Source organism: Hetaerina americana, unplaced genomic scaffold (assembly GCF_022747635.1).
Source record: "Hetaerina americana unplaced genomic scaffold, ioHetAmer1.1.p SCAF_12, whole genome shotgun sequence".
In the NCBI taxonomy this organism is placed as follows: domain Eukaryota; kingdom Metazoa; phylum Arthropoda; class Insecta; order Odonata; family Calopterygidae; genus Hetaerina; species Hetaerina americana.
Genome location: NW_027286292.1, coordinates 10,545,411 through 10,560,190, shown reverse-complemented (window position 1 = coordinate 10,560,190; position 14,780 = coordinate 10,545,411). Strand labels below are relative to the sequence as shown.

Here is a 14,780-nt window from a genome sequence, read left to right as displayed (position 1 = left end):
TACAAAGGTTTCGGCGATGGTGAATAGCACGCCTACCCACCCTCGCTCCCTCTAGCCCACCTCCTCGTACGTGACGCCAAACGCCATTGTTCCATCAGGTCGAGTCTCCTCGCTTCTTATTTCATATAGGAGCCAATGCACACACACATACGTGGCAGAGAAATATTTCCCTCCCAATATCAAATACTTGATTTCCTCCGGGGCTTCCCATTAAAGCCCCGGAACAAAAACCATGCCAGACTTGGACTTCAACTTCACCGAGAAGTCTGCTGTTGGACCCATGGGACTCGAATGTTTGTGAATCCTCTTTTCGAATTCGTGAGTTCCAGTATTGAGGCTTGAACGGAGGGCAAGGTCTTCCGTCGAGATAATTTCAATTGAGAAAATCCTATTAACATTCATAAAGCAGTGCAATACGTGACATAGATTAAAAAATATACACGATATCATCGGAACGTAATTTTTACCCCAGTGTCAGACGGAAAGGTGACCTATCCCTCGAAAGAAACGCATCAGTGACTTTCACATACCGACTGACTGTAAGTGACGGAACATTTGTTCCTTTGCGCTATGACTGAATGTGCTCGGGTATCGATTTCCTCTTCCATCTAGCCACACCTTCTCCTCAAAAGTTGTTATGGGCGTCCACTTACGGCACGTTGTGCTGCCTTCAGATTCTCGGCACGCGGCGCCACACTGCCCCCCTTCCCCCCAGCTCGGTGCTGGCCGACGCACCGGAGGTTGACGGCGCAGGCTGCAAAACATTTTCTTGTCTTGATACAAATTTCTGATTGCGTATTGTGGAAATTTGGCAAGTATGACCGGAAAAGTGATTGAAAGTTGTTTCAAAACAAGTTCCGTAGTCATAAGACTACGGAACTTAAAAAAAAACGGCATCTCCGAAACCACCGTGATAATAATATTCCCTCGTCTAGATTTTTTTAAAGAATTGCGATTCTTGATGAATGTCAAGATATCAGGTCTCATCTGATTGAAATGTAAATGAGAACTATTTTCGATGCTTCGTAACATTTTCATGTTTTAATGCATTTCGGAATGATGTCAAAATTGAAAGTGATTGTAAAAAAAATCAGGAGGAAAAGTTAAGCGCATTATTCTCATTATGAAACATACTACGTCATATGATCGAAATTACATCTTAATAAATATCGTATATTATCGATCTTAACTTTCGCACAATCGCATTTAAAAAGGCACAGCTTTGTATTATTAAATTGACAGTGGAATCAACGTGGTCAACATAGCATTAATGAACGCAAAAGTTAATCAAAGCCCTATGCATCCCCAGCCGGCCAGTATATTACCTCTCTTCTTTTAAATATACGATAAAAAGATAGGTTTTCCATTCCCAAGGTTGAAATAAAAAAAATTAATCAAGTCAAGACAACATGCCCAACAAGTGTCGCCCCAACGACCTTCAGTTAGTCTGGGTTCGGTAAAGGATGGATACACACTTCGAGTGTCGTATTAGCGCTCGTAAATCGGAACTTTGGTAAGCTCCGCGCTGGAAAACACGCAAGCGAATAAGGAGTGGGTGAAATGGTGTCTAAATTTCATGGCGTGCGGAACCCGGCCGATAATGAATGCCGACAGCCGGTTAACTTAAGGATAACACACAATTGTTTATATAATAATCAAAATTGACCCGTAATTTTTAGGAATCACTTAAAAGTAAATATTGTACATCCAAATATAAAAAGGTACGGTAAAGAAAAATAAACCCATAAACAGTTAAGCAAAAAAAAGCATATGCAAAGAAAAAAATGGATAATAAAAGAAAAAATAGATGTATTATAATGCTGCGGTTATCAATTATCACGCATGTCGGGAATCAGTTAGAGGTTATAGCACAAGGAACATTAAAATTGACTTTTAGAAAAATATTGCCTCGGAAAGGTTTCCCGAAGAATTATTTGCCCTTACCCATCATGTTGGATATGAATTTACTCCTCTCCATCGGCGGAATCCATTTGGCAGCCATTGGGTGCATCGCGGGCCATGTGGCTCCCTGTGGAAAGGTTTGAAAAGAAAAATGATTTTATTACTCACAAAGGGATAGCGAGATAGCTATGAAAGGTAGTCCAGTAGTAGAGCGTTGGACTATTGAACGGAGGGCGCGAGTTCGATTCCCGAGCAAGCCTCTCTGGGCACCCTCAGCTCCACCCAAGCTGTGTGAATTTTCGGATACCAGATATTCCGGGAAACCATAATCGGCCCAGGGAAAGGCACTGGCCCCCCTTCCCAGATGTATGAATTTCACACGCCGTTGGGCTTAGTACTGGGTGAATTCTGCCATCACCTACCAAACCGACCTTTGGGTTGATTACTCTGTTTATGGTTTTATCTCATCAATGGCTTCAACAGCCGGTGATGAATCACGGGAAACAATTGGTAGATAATTGGCGGTGGCAAAAGAGGCATCCAAACGCACCCACATAAGCTAAAATATCGGGATGATTATGAAACATATCTACATGTGTTTTTCCTTACAGGGCTGGCAAAACCAAAAAAAGCTGGTTTTATGTTATGACAGGAACCTTACTCAAACTTTCACTAATCACCTCATTAGCACCATTCAGCTATACATTGCTTTTGGCATGTTCCTTTGTTTCTAGGACTTAGATTATTTCTCGTCTTGAGCATCCCTTCAGCCATATCCACATTCTCGGTCAAACGTTCCCTCTTTACAGAGCATTTATGAGTTTAAGAGGAAGGGATACGCCAGAGGAAAGTTGGTCATTTCTCCCAAAATGACGAAACTAAAGTTACACACTTCTTTCATACTAGCCTGTAAACATTACATCCAAACCACATACTTGTAAGACAAAGACATTCCACACCCAATCGCTGCTGTTCTTCCCACAAATACTCCACGAGTACACATAACCCCTCAAAATTACCGAATTCAGTCGATTTCTATTCATACACTGACAAACAATGTTTTCTTTCCATGAAAAAGTGGGCGGCACACTTTTACACATCTATTTTTGGCACCTTGCTAAATATTCTTTTCTCTATATACTCCACATTAAAAACAATCCGACTCGTACGTATTTTAAATACTTCATCTATACTGATATAGTTTGAAAGAATTATGAAATGATATAAAAGTATATATATCTTCATATAATTACTCTTCTTATTCTCCCCATAAAAACACTTTCATTTTGAACGCATTTGCCTTATATTTTATCTCACTAAAATCTATCCAGGGAAAAAACAGGTTGAAATAAATGAAGAAAGGATGTATAAGCATGTTACGTTTGTTTGAGAAGAGATGGAGAGACAGCGGAGATCACTGAACCGATATGTTCATTCAGAATGGAGGGTAGGAGAGTCAACGCGAAGTGGCCGTGGCACTGAAGAGAAAAATGTTGGAGCGGAGAGTAGTGTATGTAGAGGGTGAGGGATAGAATTCTGTTGGTAGAGATAAAGCAGACCCGAACAAACTAGTGTTAAACTAGGTGTACATGGCGACAAGTAGTCACCGGGTGGAATTTGACAGTTTTCACGATACATTAGAAGCAACAGTTGGAAAAGCACCGGGAAGAGAACACTTAATGCTGGTCAGGGATTGTATTGCAGTGGCAGGAAAAGGGAGGCATTGGAGCTAGGTTTGGAGAGCCCGGTATAGGAATTATGAGTGATTGCGGAGAGGAAGAATTCGAGTTCCACGGGTGAAAGAGTTTGATAATAACTAACGCCTGATTCAAACACCTCAGGAATAGGCATACATAGTGGGTTATTCCCTTACTCTAAGTCGCCCGATGCTATTCTTCATACGGCATCCGAAAGGCATCGGAAGTTATTCCGTATAAGCGCCCGGCAATAGCGTCGGCAAACGGCATCGGCTACGCCCGATGCTATTCTGATGCCACGGAAGAATTAGGGAAGAGTGAATAAAATAAAATTAATGCCTTCTGCATGACGATCCAAGTTGATGCAAGGTTGACAAAAGGAAAACGTTTTTCAGGCAATGCCATTTGTAAAAATAATAATTTCCAGCAACTGAAAAACAGTAGGCACGGATTATTTATATTCACTTAATAGTTTTATTCACATATACGTCGGATAACTTTTAAAGTCATATAACTCATATTTACATCGAGTTTTATAATTATAATTTTTAACATGGGTAGCTTGTGGTAGGTAACAGAATCTGATTGTGAAACAAGAAATCTTTTGTACTATTTTTTAAACTAGTGCATATCTCTACAAAATTCACTCATGTCATAAGTCATTAAATAAATAAGATTTGAATACGGAATTGAATTAAAAAGTAAAATCAACTTAAAACAAACGTAATGTACAGTAATTTTCTTTCAAATAGGAACTCAAGAACCTTCTAATGAAGTGTTATTATTCATGTAATGGATTTTTAAATGACAAGCATTTGTAGTGCATTGTATTTTTATTGCATACTCTAACGAAAGTGTTCTTTTTCAAGCATGTTCATAGTGTTGAAATCTACCTGTATTGTGTACTTTTCTTTATGTTTGACGACTCCCTTACTTATATGATGTGCATGATCAGTGACCAATAAGAATATTATTATTACCGTTTCAAAAGTTAACGACTAGCTTCCTGGCACAGTATTTATGTCCAACAACTCGCAAGTACTCTATTCACAGCGATAAATTATAGTTCGAGCAAAAGTAGCTTTCGTAGAAAATACTATTTTGTTAAATTTGTCAAACAATAATGGAATTCAAAATTCATTCTGCAAAATTATCAAATGTATGTAGCTATATCCGTCCAACAGTACATAGTAATTTTGTTCGATTAAGGTTTTTCAAATAATCTTCTGTAATGATAACGTTGCAATTTGGCTTTTCCTATGGAATTTCTTTATTAGGCGCATATACGCGTTTAAAGTTGCGGAGCGGTAAAATCTATGGTATGCCAAAAATGCCGACACAGGTATATTATTATTACAGTTATGCAGTGTTACGATCGTTATTTTAATGATGATCCAATGGTAAGGTTAGGGGTTTGGATGGACACCGTCTAGATAACGGTACAGTTACATTTACTTCTACCAAATGATGATGCCTCTTCTACCAAAACGACCTGACATCCGACACTACAATAAGCCCCTCTTCAATAGCGCATACTTCTTTCATTTCGTCCAACATCCCAATCCTTTTCTTTCCCTTTCTTCGTTTACCGAACGTTCTCCCCCCTATCATAGTCTTCAGTCTTGGTGGAGAACTCCAAAACAACGGACAAAATCTTCGCCGCACACTACGAAATCGTTTGAGTGATCCCGGAACTTTCTCTTTAGAATTATTAAAACTCATATTTTCTCAGTCTGTAGCAAGTGAATAAAACTCAGCCGCATTTAACTCCCAGAATTACCTTCAATTCTCATGTTTACATTGTACTTTGTACGACGATTTTGACAAATGACTACTAAAAAGCAATGCATTCGTCGATGGTATTTCAGCAATGCCATTATGTCGACACTCAAATAGCATCCCGATGGCATCGGCGCCTTTTACGGAATAACTTCCTGATGCCATTTCACGTAGACGATGACAGAAAATAAAATCGGGAGCCATCGTTAGGGAATAATCCCCATGGAAAATGCCAGGAGATACAGGCAGGGACCAATTACATTACATCGTGCCAGGCATAATTTAATGAACAGCCTCATCAACTCACACAGCTTCCTGAGGACGGATGCAGTTTTGGATAATCATTAAATAGCTATGATATTACATCTAAATTACAAAAGAATTGGGAGGGGTAGGAGAGTGACGAATTGGTATTTCGAATATTTTACGATAGTAAAAAGAAAGTAGTACCAAGAGAAACTTAAATGGACTCAATATGCAATTATTCTTCTTAGTTTCTTTATCAAGTAAATCTTCTTTTATTTTGGACGAATTCATCCTCAATGCTTTTTCTCATTTATATCTTTTCAGGACTACGTGCAGATTTCAGAACTCTATTTGGAACTCTCTTTTGGACACTAACCGGCTTTATCCGTAGTTTAACCTCTTACCCAAAAAAACACTGAAAGGCAACGGTGATATTACATTTCCTTTTATCACTCAGTATTTTATTTCAAACCAGTCACGTAATTTCCCATTCAAAAACGACGTAATGTCAGTATTCATTCTCTCAAGGTCTCATTATTTATGCTGCGCCTCACGCCTTTTGTCTTGGGGCAGATTATGACTAATGCTAATCAGGGTGAATAGGTGAGTAGGAGTAATAGAGAGGAAAACTTGAAAAAGAATTTTTGGAGAAATAGAAGACGCACTAGTCCAAGTATATCTGTGCTACATATTTGATCATGCCATTCCAGATCGTGCAAACCTTTTCAGATTCGAATGAATGAGGCAGTTTTCACATCTGACGATTCTACACCAAGACTATTTTTTTCATTTCTGGTCCCTGCCTGCCCGGCATGTACTTCGATTTTTGGAGCCAATGTGTTGACTGAAACCGTCAGCCGTATACTTGGGAGCTCGTTGAAGGCCCTCCCGTGGCCTCACTCCTCCCACCGCCTCTTCCGTGGGCTTAGAACCAAGTGGACGTCCTCCGCGCCACCATTCTACAAATCCCTATAAATATTCCATAGCCTCTGACTACATTTTTCCTTAGCAATATCTCTACTTCTTACTGTCATTCATTCCTTTGCCCTTGTTAACTATTTCCACTAGAAATTGCCTCAAAAATTCATTTGAATTTCTTCAGCAGTATTATCTCTCTCCCTCCACTATGCATGCTCCTTCTTCCGCAACTTCTACCCTCTTCTTGTTTTAAAACTCGCGTAATATGATGTATTTATAACAATTTCTAATTCATCATGCCTATTGAGATTTCTTGGGTGGAAAGATCCAACCTTGAATCGCCATCCTATAAATATGAATTATTTCGTACGGTGAATTATGAGTAAGCGAACTGCACACAAAAAATTTTGGTTCTTTCAGCCTGGTAATGAAATTCAATTTCTTTGAGAATACTAAGGCGGCGTTCAAAAGATAAGAGGGAGTTGGAGAGATGCAAATTATATATTGTATCTCGCAGTAAATGGTAGGCAAACCGAAACGAGGAATTAATAATATATATTTTTTCTTGATAATTAACAAATTATTGGATGGTATGCGATACCCTTGGACCTATTAGACCTCGTAACAGAATGTGCAGCCGTTTGAAAGGAAACTGTTCTCACTTTCGTTCATTGACGATAGTACGGCTAGAGTTATAATGTGAACGATCCAACAAGAACAGGTTTCACAGATGAGGCAGGGATGACGCAGATGAAAAGCTTCAGAGAAAATGGGAACAATGTCTTTGGAGTGAAGATTGGATCAAACGCTCAAGGAGTGGGCGAGTATTTTTCCGCGTTCAAGGGCGTTCGTCGTTCATCGGTGGCGACCCACGGGGCCGGAACACCTTCAAGCCGTTGAGGTCACGAGATTTGACTGTTGAAGCGAGTATTATACCAAACCTCTATTCTTAATTATAATTAAGTACACACGGAAGGTTTCATGATTTTAAGGTTAGGCATCCATCGGCATTGCACCCGACGGCGGAGTGGGGGAACGGAGCAGGGGATTCGCAAAAACAGCCCATATAAATGAAGTTAAATTTAACCCTTCCTCCCGCCAAATGTCGCCACCCTAAGCAATCACCTGGTTTGCCTGATGACTGTCTTGAGTGTATCGCGACATATTTAAATCATCCGGGGATAAGTATGATCAAAGTTTCTGATTTTTCGTGGTGAATTCTTCTTGGGATTTCCGCTGGGTTAGGTTCCGCATTATTGCCGACGTTTCAACGGACGACTCGATCATCGTCTTCAGAGCTGAATGCCGTGTCGCTTCAGTTTTAAAGCTTTTTATTTCGCGATTTTATAGCTGAATGCCACAGACATTGGAGGAAAATGCTTTTATGAAAATCTTAAAATAATATTTCACAAATTCATTGTAACTACCTTGCAGATTGAATAAAAGGATCAAAGATTTCAAGGGATGCAAACTCATGGCCGTTTCAAGCCCATTAGTCCATAAAACCGCGATTCGCTACGATGACGTTGAACGCTATGACTCTTAAATCATGATATAACAAGTTAAAACACAACGAGCATCTTTTTTAAGACTGAGGTACTATTCTAGGTTGGGAGACATTTCGCACGTTGCCATTTTGGGAAGTAAATATCACGCAGCATACAACCTAGGGCACAAGAGAAATACATTTAAGTACGAGGACAGTTCAAAAGTGAGTAACCCTACAATTCTTATTGGCATAAAATATTATTAAAATTGTAATTTATGTAATATTGGAAGGGAAGGAGTTGTCCAGTGAGTAAAGCACTGGGCTACTGCTGAAGGGCCCGGATTCGATTCCCGGGGACTCCTCTGGGCATTCTATACGTTACCCAAGCTGAGATTGAATCCCTCCTCCGGAAAGGGTGCTGTTGTTGTCCAAGAATGATTTAGTTTAGTAATGGCCGCTAGACGACCTATCACTGAAATGTTCAAACTACCACAGACATTGGAGGAAAATGCTTTAATTAAAATCCTAAAAAATATGCACACGCGTCAACGTGCATGCGTAGATTTAACGTAAGCGTATTCGGCTTCATTTTCTGGGTATGCCTCTGGGTATCCTCAGCTTCCTCCAAGCTGTGTGACTTTTCGGGCGATTAGATCTTCTTGGAAAACAATAGGCGGCACAGGGAAAGAACTAGCCCAACTACCCTGATATGTGACTTTCAGATGGTGTTGGGCTTCGTAATGGGTGAACTCTACGTGGGCCATTCAATAAATCCTTAGAAAATCCAAGAAATAACGCTCTTGGTACCGAAAAATGTTTGGTTTTAGTAAGCCCCATCATTGGACTGCTGTTTAAGTTTCACCTATATCCATCATATGGTTTCACTTTCATGGTCCACTGGAGCAACAAATTTTTGTTTATTTTGAAGAGTGGAAAAAATTAGCTTCGTGTTGTGATTAAACACCTTTATTTAAAAGGCCTAACAGCGAAAGAGATCAAAGCCGAGTTGAATGAAGTTCATGAAGCATCTGTTCCCGTGTTTTCGAATGTTTACTATTTGGAAAATGAGTTAAAACGAGGCCGTACATCCACAAATGATGAATACCGTTCGGGACGTCCAGTGGGAACGACTTCCTCCGAAATGACTGACAAAATCCACAAAACGATTTGGAGTAATTGACGAATCAAAGTTCGCGAAAACGTTGAGCCCACAGGCTTATCACAAGGTACGTATAGTGTTTTCAACTTTGCACGGAAAATTGGGTGTGCAAAATGTGATGAGTGCTGATTTTCCACTTAATGGAGAATAAAATTAATCGTGTGGTCGATCCGGAAGCTAGTTTGGCGCTTTGGCGTCGCAATCCCGGTGCGTTTCTACGTCGGTACACAGATTAGTTGCAAAAAGGACAAACAATAAATGGAGAGTATTATTCATTGTTATCACACCGGCTGAGCGAAGAAATAATATTAATACACTCGAGGTTTGTAGGTACCTGTCTATACTATATAGGTAGCTGATGGAAAGACAATAGTGAAACAATTTGCTTTGATTCTACTTCGATGCCCCGGCCGTCGCCCTCCACATCGGGAGAAAGCCCATTCAGAGGGCGCCCTGGTTGTGTGCTTAAGGGGTGGTCCGGGGATTGAGGAGTGGGCAGAGTGAAGGTTCGAATCTGGTAACGAATGGGTAAACTCGCGAGGTTGATCGCTAACAATTAGTGGTCACGTCTTATTGTGGAACGAGTGTCTGAGTGATGATCGAGTAGCAAGTGAGACAAAAAATTATGTGAAAACTAAAGAGCATGAAATATAATTATAATTTTTAAAATAAAAAAAGCTTTCATTTAAAAAATCAAAATAGCAATCAGTGTATCTTCAACAGCCAAAAATTCAAACAAGCTAAAAATAAAGGTGTCTCCGCTCTATACTCGTTCCCTTAACTCGTAATATCTTATCTTGTATGTAATCGATGAGATAGAATGAAATTTTGTAATTTATGGATATCGTTACTATCATTACAGTAGAAAATAGCTCAACCATTTAGTTAGAAACATGTAAGAGAGAATTCTCGACTATCGAAGAAATATACCTAACCCACGTTGGGGCGCATTTCGAAATGAAAGTGCTTTGACAAATTCCAAGAAACTGCGGGAGATGCCACAACAGTACTTTTAACGGAGTCATCCGCTGATATGCATTTCAATTCTATAATTTCAAAGTGTAAAAATCATACGCCTTGGCCGGCCCGGTCAAGGCGAATGATTTTTACACTCTGAAATTGTTGCATTGCTTTTACAAAGGTTAGGTTTCTGAAAAAATATTTTTTATTAGATATATTTCCCCAGTTTAAGAATCCAACGGTAGCAATATGAAATAACGTTTTCGAACAAAGCAATTCATGTATGTAGAAGCATTTTTTTGTAGGAAGCATTTTTTGTAAGCCTTGCAGAAAAGTAGGGTATCGAGGAGTCCCTTAAATGGAGAAGAAATCCTTCTTGAGGTGAAAAAACCGGGGAAGTGCTTCCTTCATGATTTCATGTCTTTCCTGGCGTGCTTTACGCCGTCCAAAATAATCCCCTACATAAAATCTTCCCTCCTTTCCTTTCGAAAACTCTTTCCAGCAGTCTTCTTCAATTCCCCCGAGCGCCGTCCCCAACTCCCCTCCCCTTATTCATTAGTCTACTGCCTGACACACTCTCACCCTTCCTAACGCCTCTCCTCCTCGTCCCAGTCCTCAGGCTTCCTCCTGCAGCGTCCACGTGAACCCCATAATAAGAGGGTGTCTATAAATTATGTAACGTATGCTATGGCCTTTTCTGGTCCTCTAATCCCTCCATGTGACATATTGTGATTCCACCGGCAACACCAATCCACTCTCCTCCTTTTGTCCGTTCTATAAGTTTCCTACTTTCATCAATACTGTGGCCGGAGAGAACTTCGGGCCAGTTGGGTAGGTGGAGGAAAAGGCAGACAGTACGAGTATGTTAGAAGGAAGAGACAGAAAGTATGTGTAGTTGGGGTATTAGGTTTTGCATAGTGGTGTTAGGCGGGGCTTACAGAAGTGTAGCAGTGGTTAGGCTCAGAGCCCAAGACCGACCTTGACAGGATTACTACTGTGATTAATTAATTGATTATAAATCTATATGATTAACTAAACGGTTCAAAAGAGACCCTGCTGCAGGCTACACGCGTTTTCGCGTAGCAGGCATTAACCATCGCGAGTTTTCTGCATATCAAGCGAGAGTGATCTTGACACGGAGGTAAAAAGGCGCAACTGTGTTACAATAGGTGAATGATAAAATTCCATCATTGCTTCAGTATGTATTCCATGATAAATTAAATACTTATTGCCTCACCATCTTTTCCCCATTTTTTTAAATTTATAGCATAACTATCCACTGGATTGAAATTAGGAGTTTTTATCCCAAACAATTATATTCCACGCTGCTATCATAATGGTGAAAGTAATCATTTAGTTCTAATCAGTTTAGCTGTTCATAGGATATAAACATAATTGCTTTAGCGATCGGTTTAATGAGGGAGAAGATATTTCGGTACCTTTAAAAGCATAATCGGAAGCAAACCGTGTGTATTTAATGGCCACTACTAGTTAAAAAGATAAGTGGTTAACTCGGAATGTTTCGAACCACGAGCTCTAATGCAAACCATACGATCTCCTTGAGATATCTCCGAGTTTTCTGACGCGGTGCTGACAGGAGACGTGATGCGCTGCTATTGACTGATTGGGTCAACATGCACATTCCCGTTCAAAGCGAGCGTAAGACCGCACACAGGTCAATAGAATTACGATTCCCACATACCAAGGAATCGCTTCAATTGCTGCGCGCTCATTTCATCACGCGGACCGGAATCCTTCGATTGCCTACCCACAAGTGGTGAGGCCAATATGGTTTCTTCATCGAAGTACATCGAAGGAGAGGAAATGGAGTCCATTTTGATCTATTGCATATCGTAAACGCTGGCTTCCTCCTCTAAGTGAGATCAGCGAGAGAAAGAATTAAATATAAAACCGTGAAGCATACTTATGGACTCCCTCAGGGGAATAGGAATTTACTGGGTGAGAGAGAGGGAGATGTTTAAAAAGTTCACATGAAATTTAGTAAACTTTGCGTTCAAGATTGTAAATAGTAAATGAGGACTTGGTGATCTTGGAAATCAAAATACGTGAGATTCGTGAAATACAGGAATGTATTATGAAGAATAAGAACCAAATATGTGTCTGTTTCACCATTAAAGTTCAAAATAATATAAAATACAGAAATAAAACATTTACAGCCATCAGCACGTTTTCTTTGAATTCCAAATCAAACTCACTCTTGAATAAAACAAACGAGCTGCAGCAAGAATAGAAACGGACAGAGTATTTCTGAACACACTTATCGTTATCGGAGATTTCTCTGGATTTTAGATTCCTAAGCGGATGCTTCCTTTGCTTAAATTGACCGATGTTGAATACGTTATTCTTGCAGCACAATCTAGCCAGGGGGCCGTGGGTGGAAGGATTTTTCGGTGGAATCCCGATTCCTACTTGAGGTGCTTTGCGGAGGGCCGTTTAATTACGTCGCGTTAAACTGTGGACCCCTTGGCGCCTTTCGTCAAGAGTAGGCTAATACAGACGCTCGGTTTCTCTCCACACTTCCTCCATTCCATGAATAGCGCACCCATACCAAATCATCCACCTATCCCCAAAGTCGAAAATGACCTTAGCTGTCGGTCGCCTCCCCCAATAACTACTACTACAAGGGAGAGGAAGGGGGATAACGGAGAGGAGGAGAGAAATCCGAGCGGAGGGTGACCCACCTCTTAAGCACATACCTTGAAATCAAGAATAATTCCTGAATTAATTTGATTTTTTGCTCGAAATGAAGGGCTCGCAATGAAGGGACTGTATCGTGACCCAATGGTTGGATCCCTGAATCTTCCGCTCTACCGCACCCAGAAGATTTGACACTTGAATTATGTTACTCGAATTATTCGTCAGTGAGTACGGATGCCATTTCTCGAAATCGAAGACATCAAGCGGATCATTCCTTCATTCGTGTTATGAATCATTACGAACTTCGGCTTGAAACTAAACGAATACATTATTTTATTGTTTAAAAAGAGAAATTGAGGCATTTGATTTCCTTTCAGAATCAACTGAAGAAGAAAGATGAGAGAGGAGATTAAGTAAACTTATCGCCAATAATGGACTCCGAGGACACGTACATGCAATTACTTTCCGGAGCTTTAACTCCAGGAGAAGCGAAATAAATCCCACCGTCCAATATTTAAAGACTCTCGCAAAAGTCTCGAGTCGAAATTCTCAATGACGTGAACGAAATCCTTGATTTCGCAACACCACAGAAGATTCGAGGCTTCGGTCCCGGCGGCGTGGATGGGTGGGTGCCCTCTGGTGGGGATGATGGTATCCCAAAATGATCCTAAATGGAATCTTATGAGAAATTGGTGGCAGGCATCTCTCCAGCGCAGGGGATTAGTGACCACTAATTGAATATTTTTGAGTCCCCTGGACGATGGGGAAGGAGAAAATATTCAACTAACATTATTTAGCTGTTAAATCGTTTTTCATAGTTTTACATTACTAATCTTCATCTTATAAAATTTTGTCCTCGCCTTGAACAAAAATTGACTTCATCATTCCCTAAATGAATCATGGCTATTTTATTTCCGTGCTTAACGATATTCTTCACATTTGGCGTGGCTAAATACCGAATTAGTCAACAGGTTTCTCCTTGGACATACTTTTATAAAATTCAAGTGCAGCGTAACGATGGTAAGGGGTGGGAGGGGTCCAATGAGTGGTATGGTGTTTAACATGGGAGGAGGAAAGACCACCTCTTTCTCGTTTCCAATTATTAAATTACGGTTGGTTCCATTGAAGTCAGCGTATCGAGTGCTATCGAGTGCAAGACGGCGATTAAGTCATGCGCGTCGAAAATTTGTTCGCTCGGAAATCGAGGAGGTGCCCTATTTAACTATGATGGCACCTTAGAGCACTCCGCCATTCGCCCTTTATAGAGTCTCCTGAATCCATCAGCCTCTTCCCCCAGCACATGAAATTCAGTATTTGTCACAGCATTCTTCTTTCCCCAACTTATCTTCTCCAACCTCTCTTCGATCCGAAAACTCTAAAACATCTGGCCTTCTTATTGATTACTGGCTATCGGAAATATTGGATTCTGTTTTCTGTATCTAAAAATTTAGTCAGTATATCTCTTTTGATTTGACCCAAGACCGAAAAATCTGCGTCTTGGTACGGTTGGCATTATGCATTCATGAATAACGGTTAGCCGTTGATTATAATCACAGTCAATGGTGCTTATAATAATTGTACAAAAATCAAAGGGTTAAGGAACAAGTAATTAATCCAATTGCAATTGCAAATCACGAGTGTAAAAGAAAAATGAAATGGAATGACTTTGAATGAATACAATTGGGAAAATGCGTGCGTCCATCGTGGAACCAATCGCTCTGAGAGAAGGGCTTCTCTCTGACAAGGGGCCGGGAGCGAATCCCAACGGGGGCGAATTTGACACCCTTACCACGACCTCTACTTTTTTGGCGCTTGGTGAGCCGTTCAGATGGAGTTAGTAATTCCGTCTGAAGGGAGGTCAAACGAGGGACTGACTACTTGGTGCCTTCTGTAAAAGAAGGCTAACGCCGAAGATGGGTTTTTATCAACTTCTTCCATGAAAATCGTTTCTTTCCTGAGACTATCTTCATTC

General features: G+C 40.4%; 1 protein-coding gene across 1 annotated transcript in view; it reads right to left on the bottom strand.

Moving 5' to 3' along the window:
- LOC139685679 (sialin) overlaps positions 1–14,780 on the bottom strand; it is a 176,342-nt gene that overhangs the window by 19,048 nt on the left and 142,514 nt on the right. Inside the window, exon 5 of the mRNA XM_071582657.1 lies at positions 1,945–2,029. Within this exon, the coding sequence (XP_071438758.1) occupies positions 1,945–2,029 (85 nt within the window). The remainder of the gene's footprint in view (positions 1–1,944; positions 2,030–14,780) is intronic.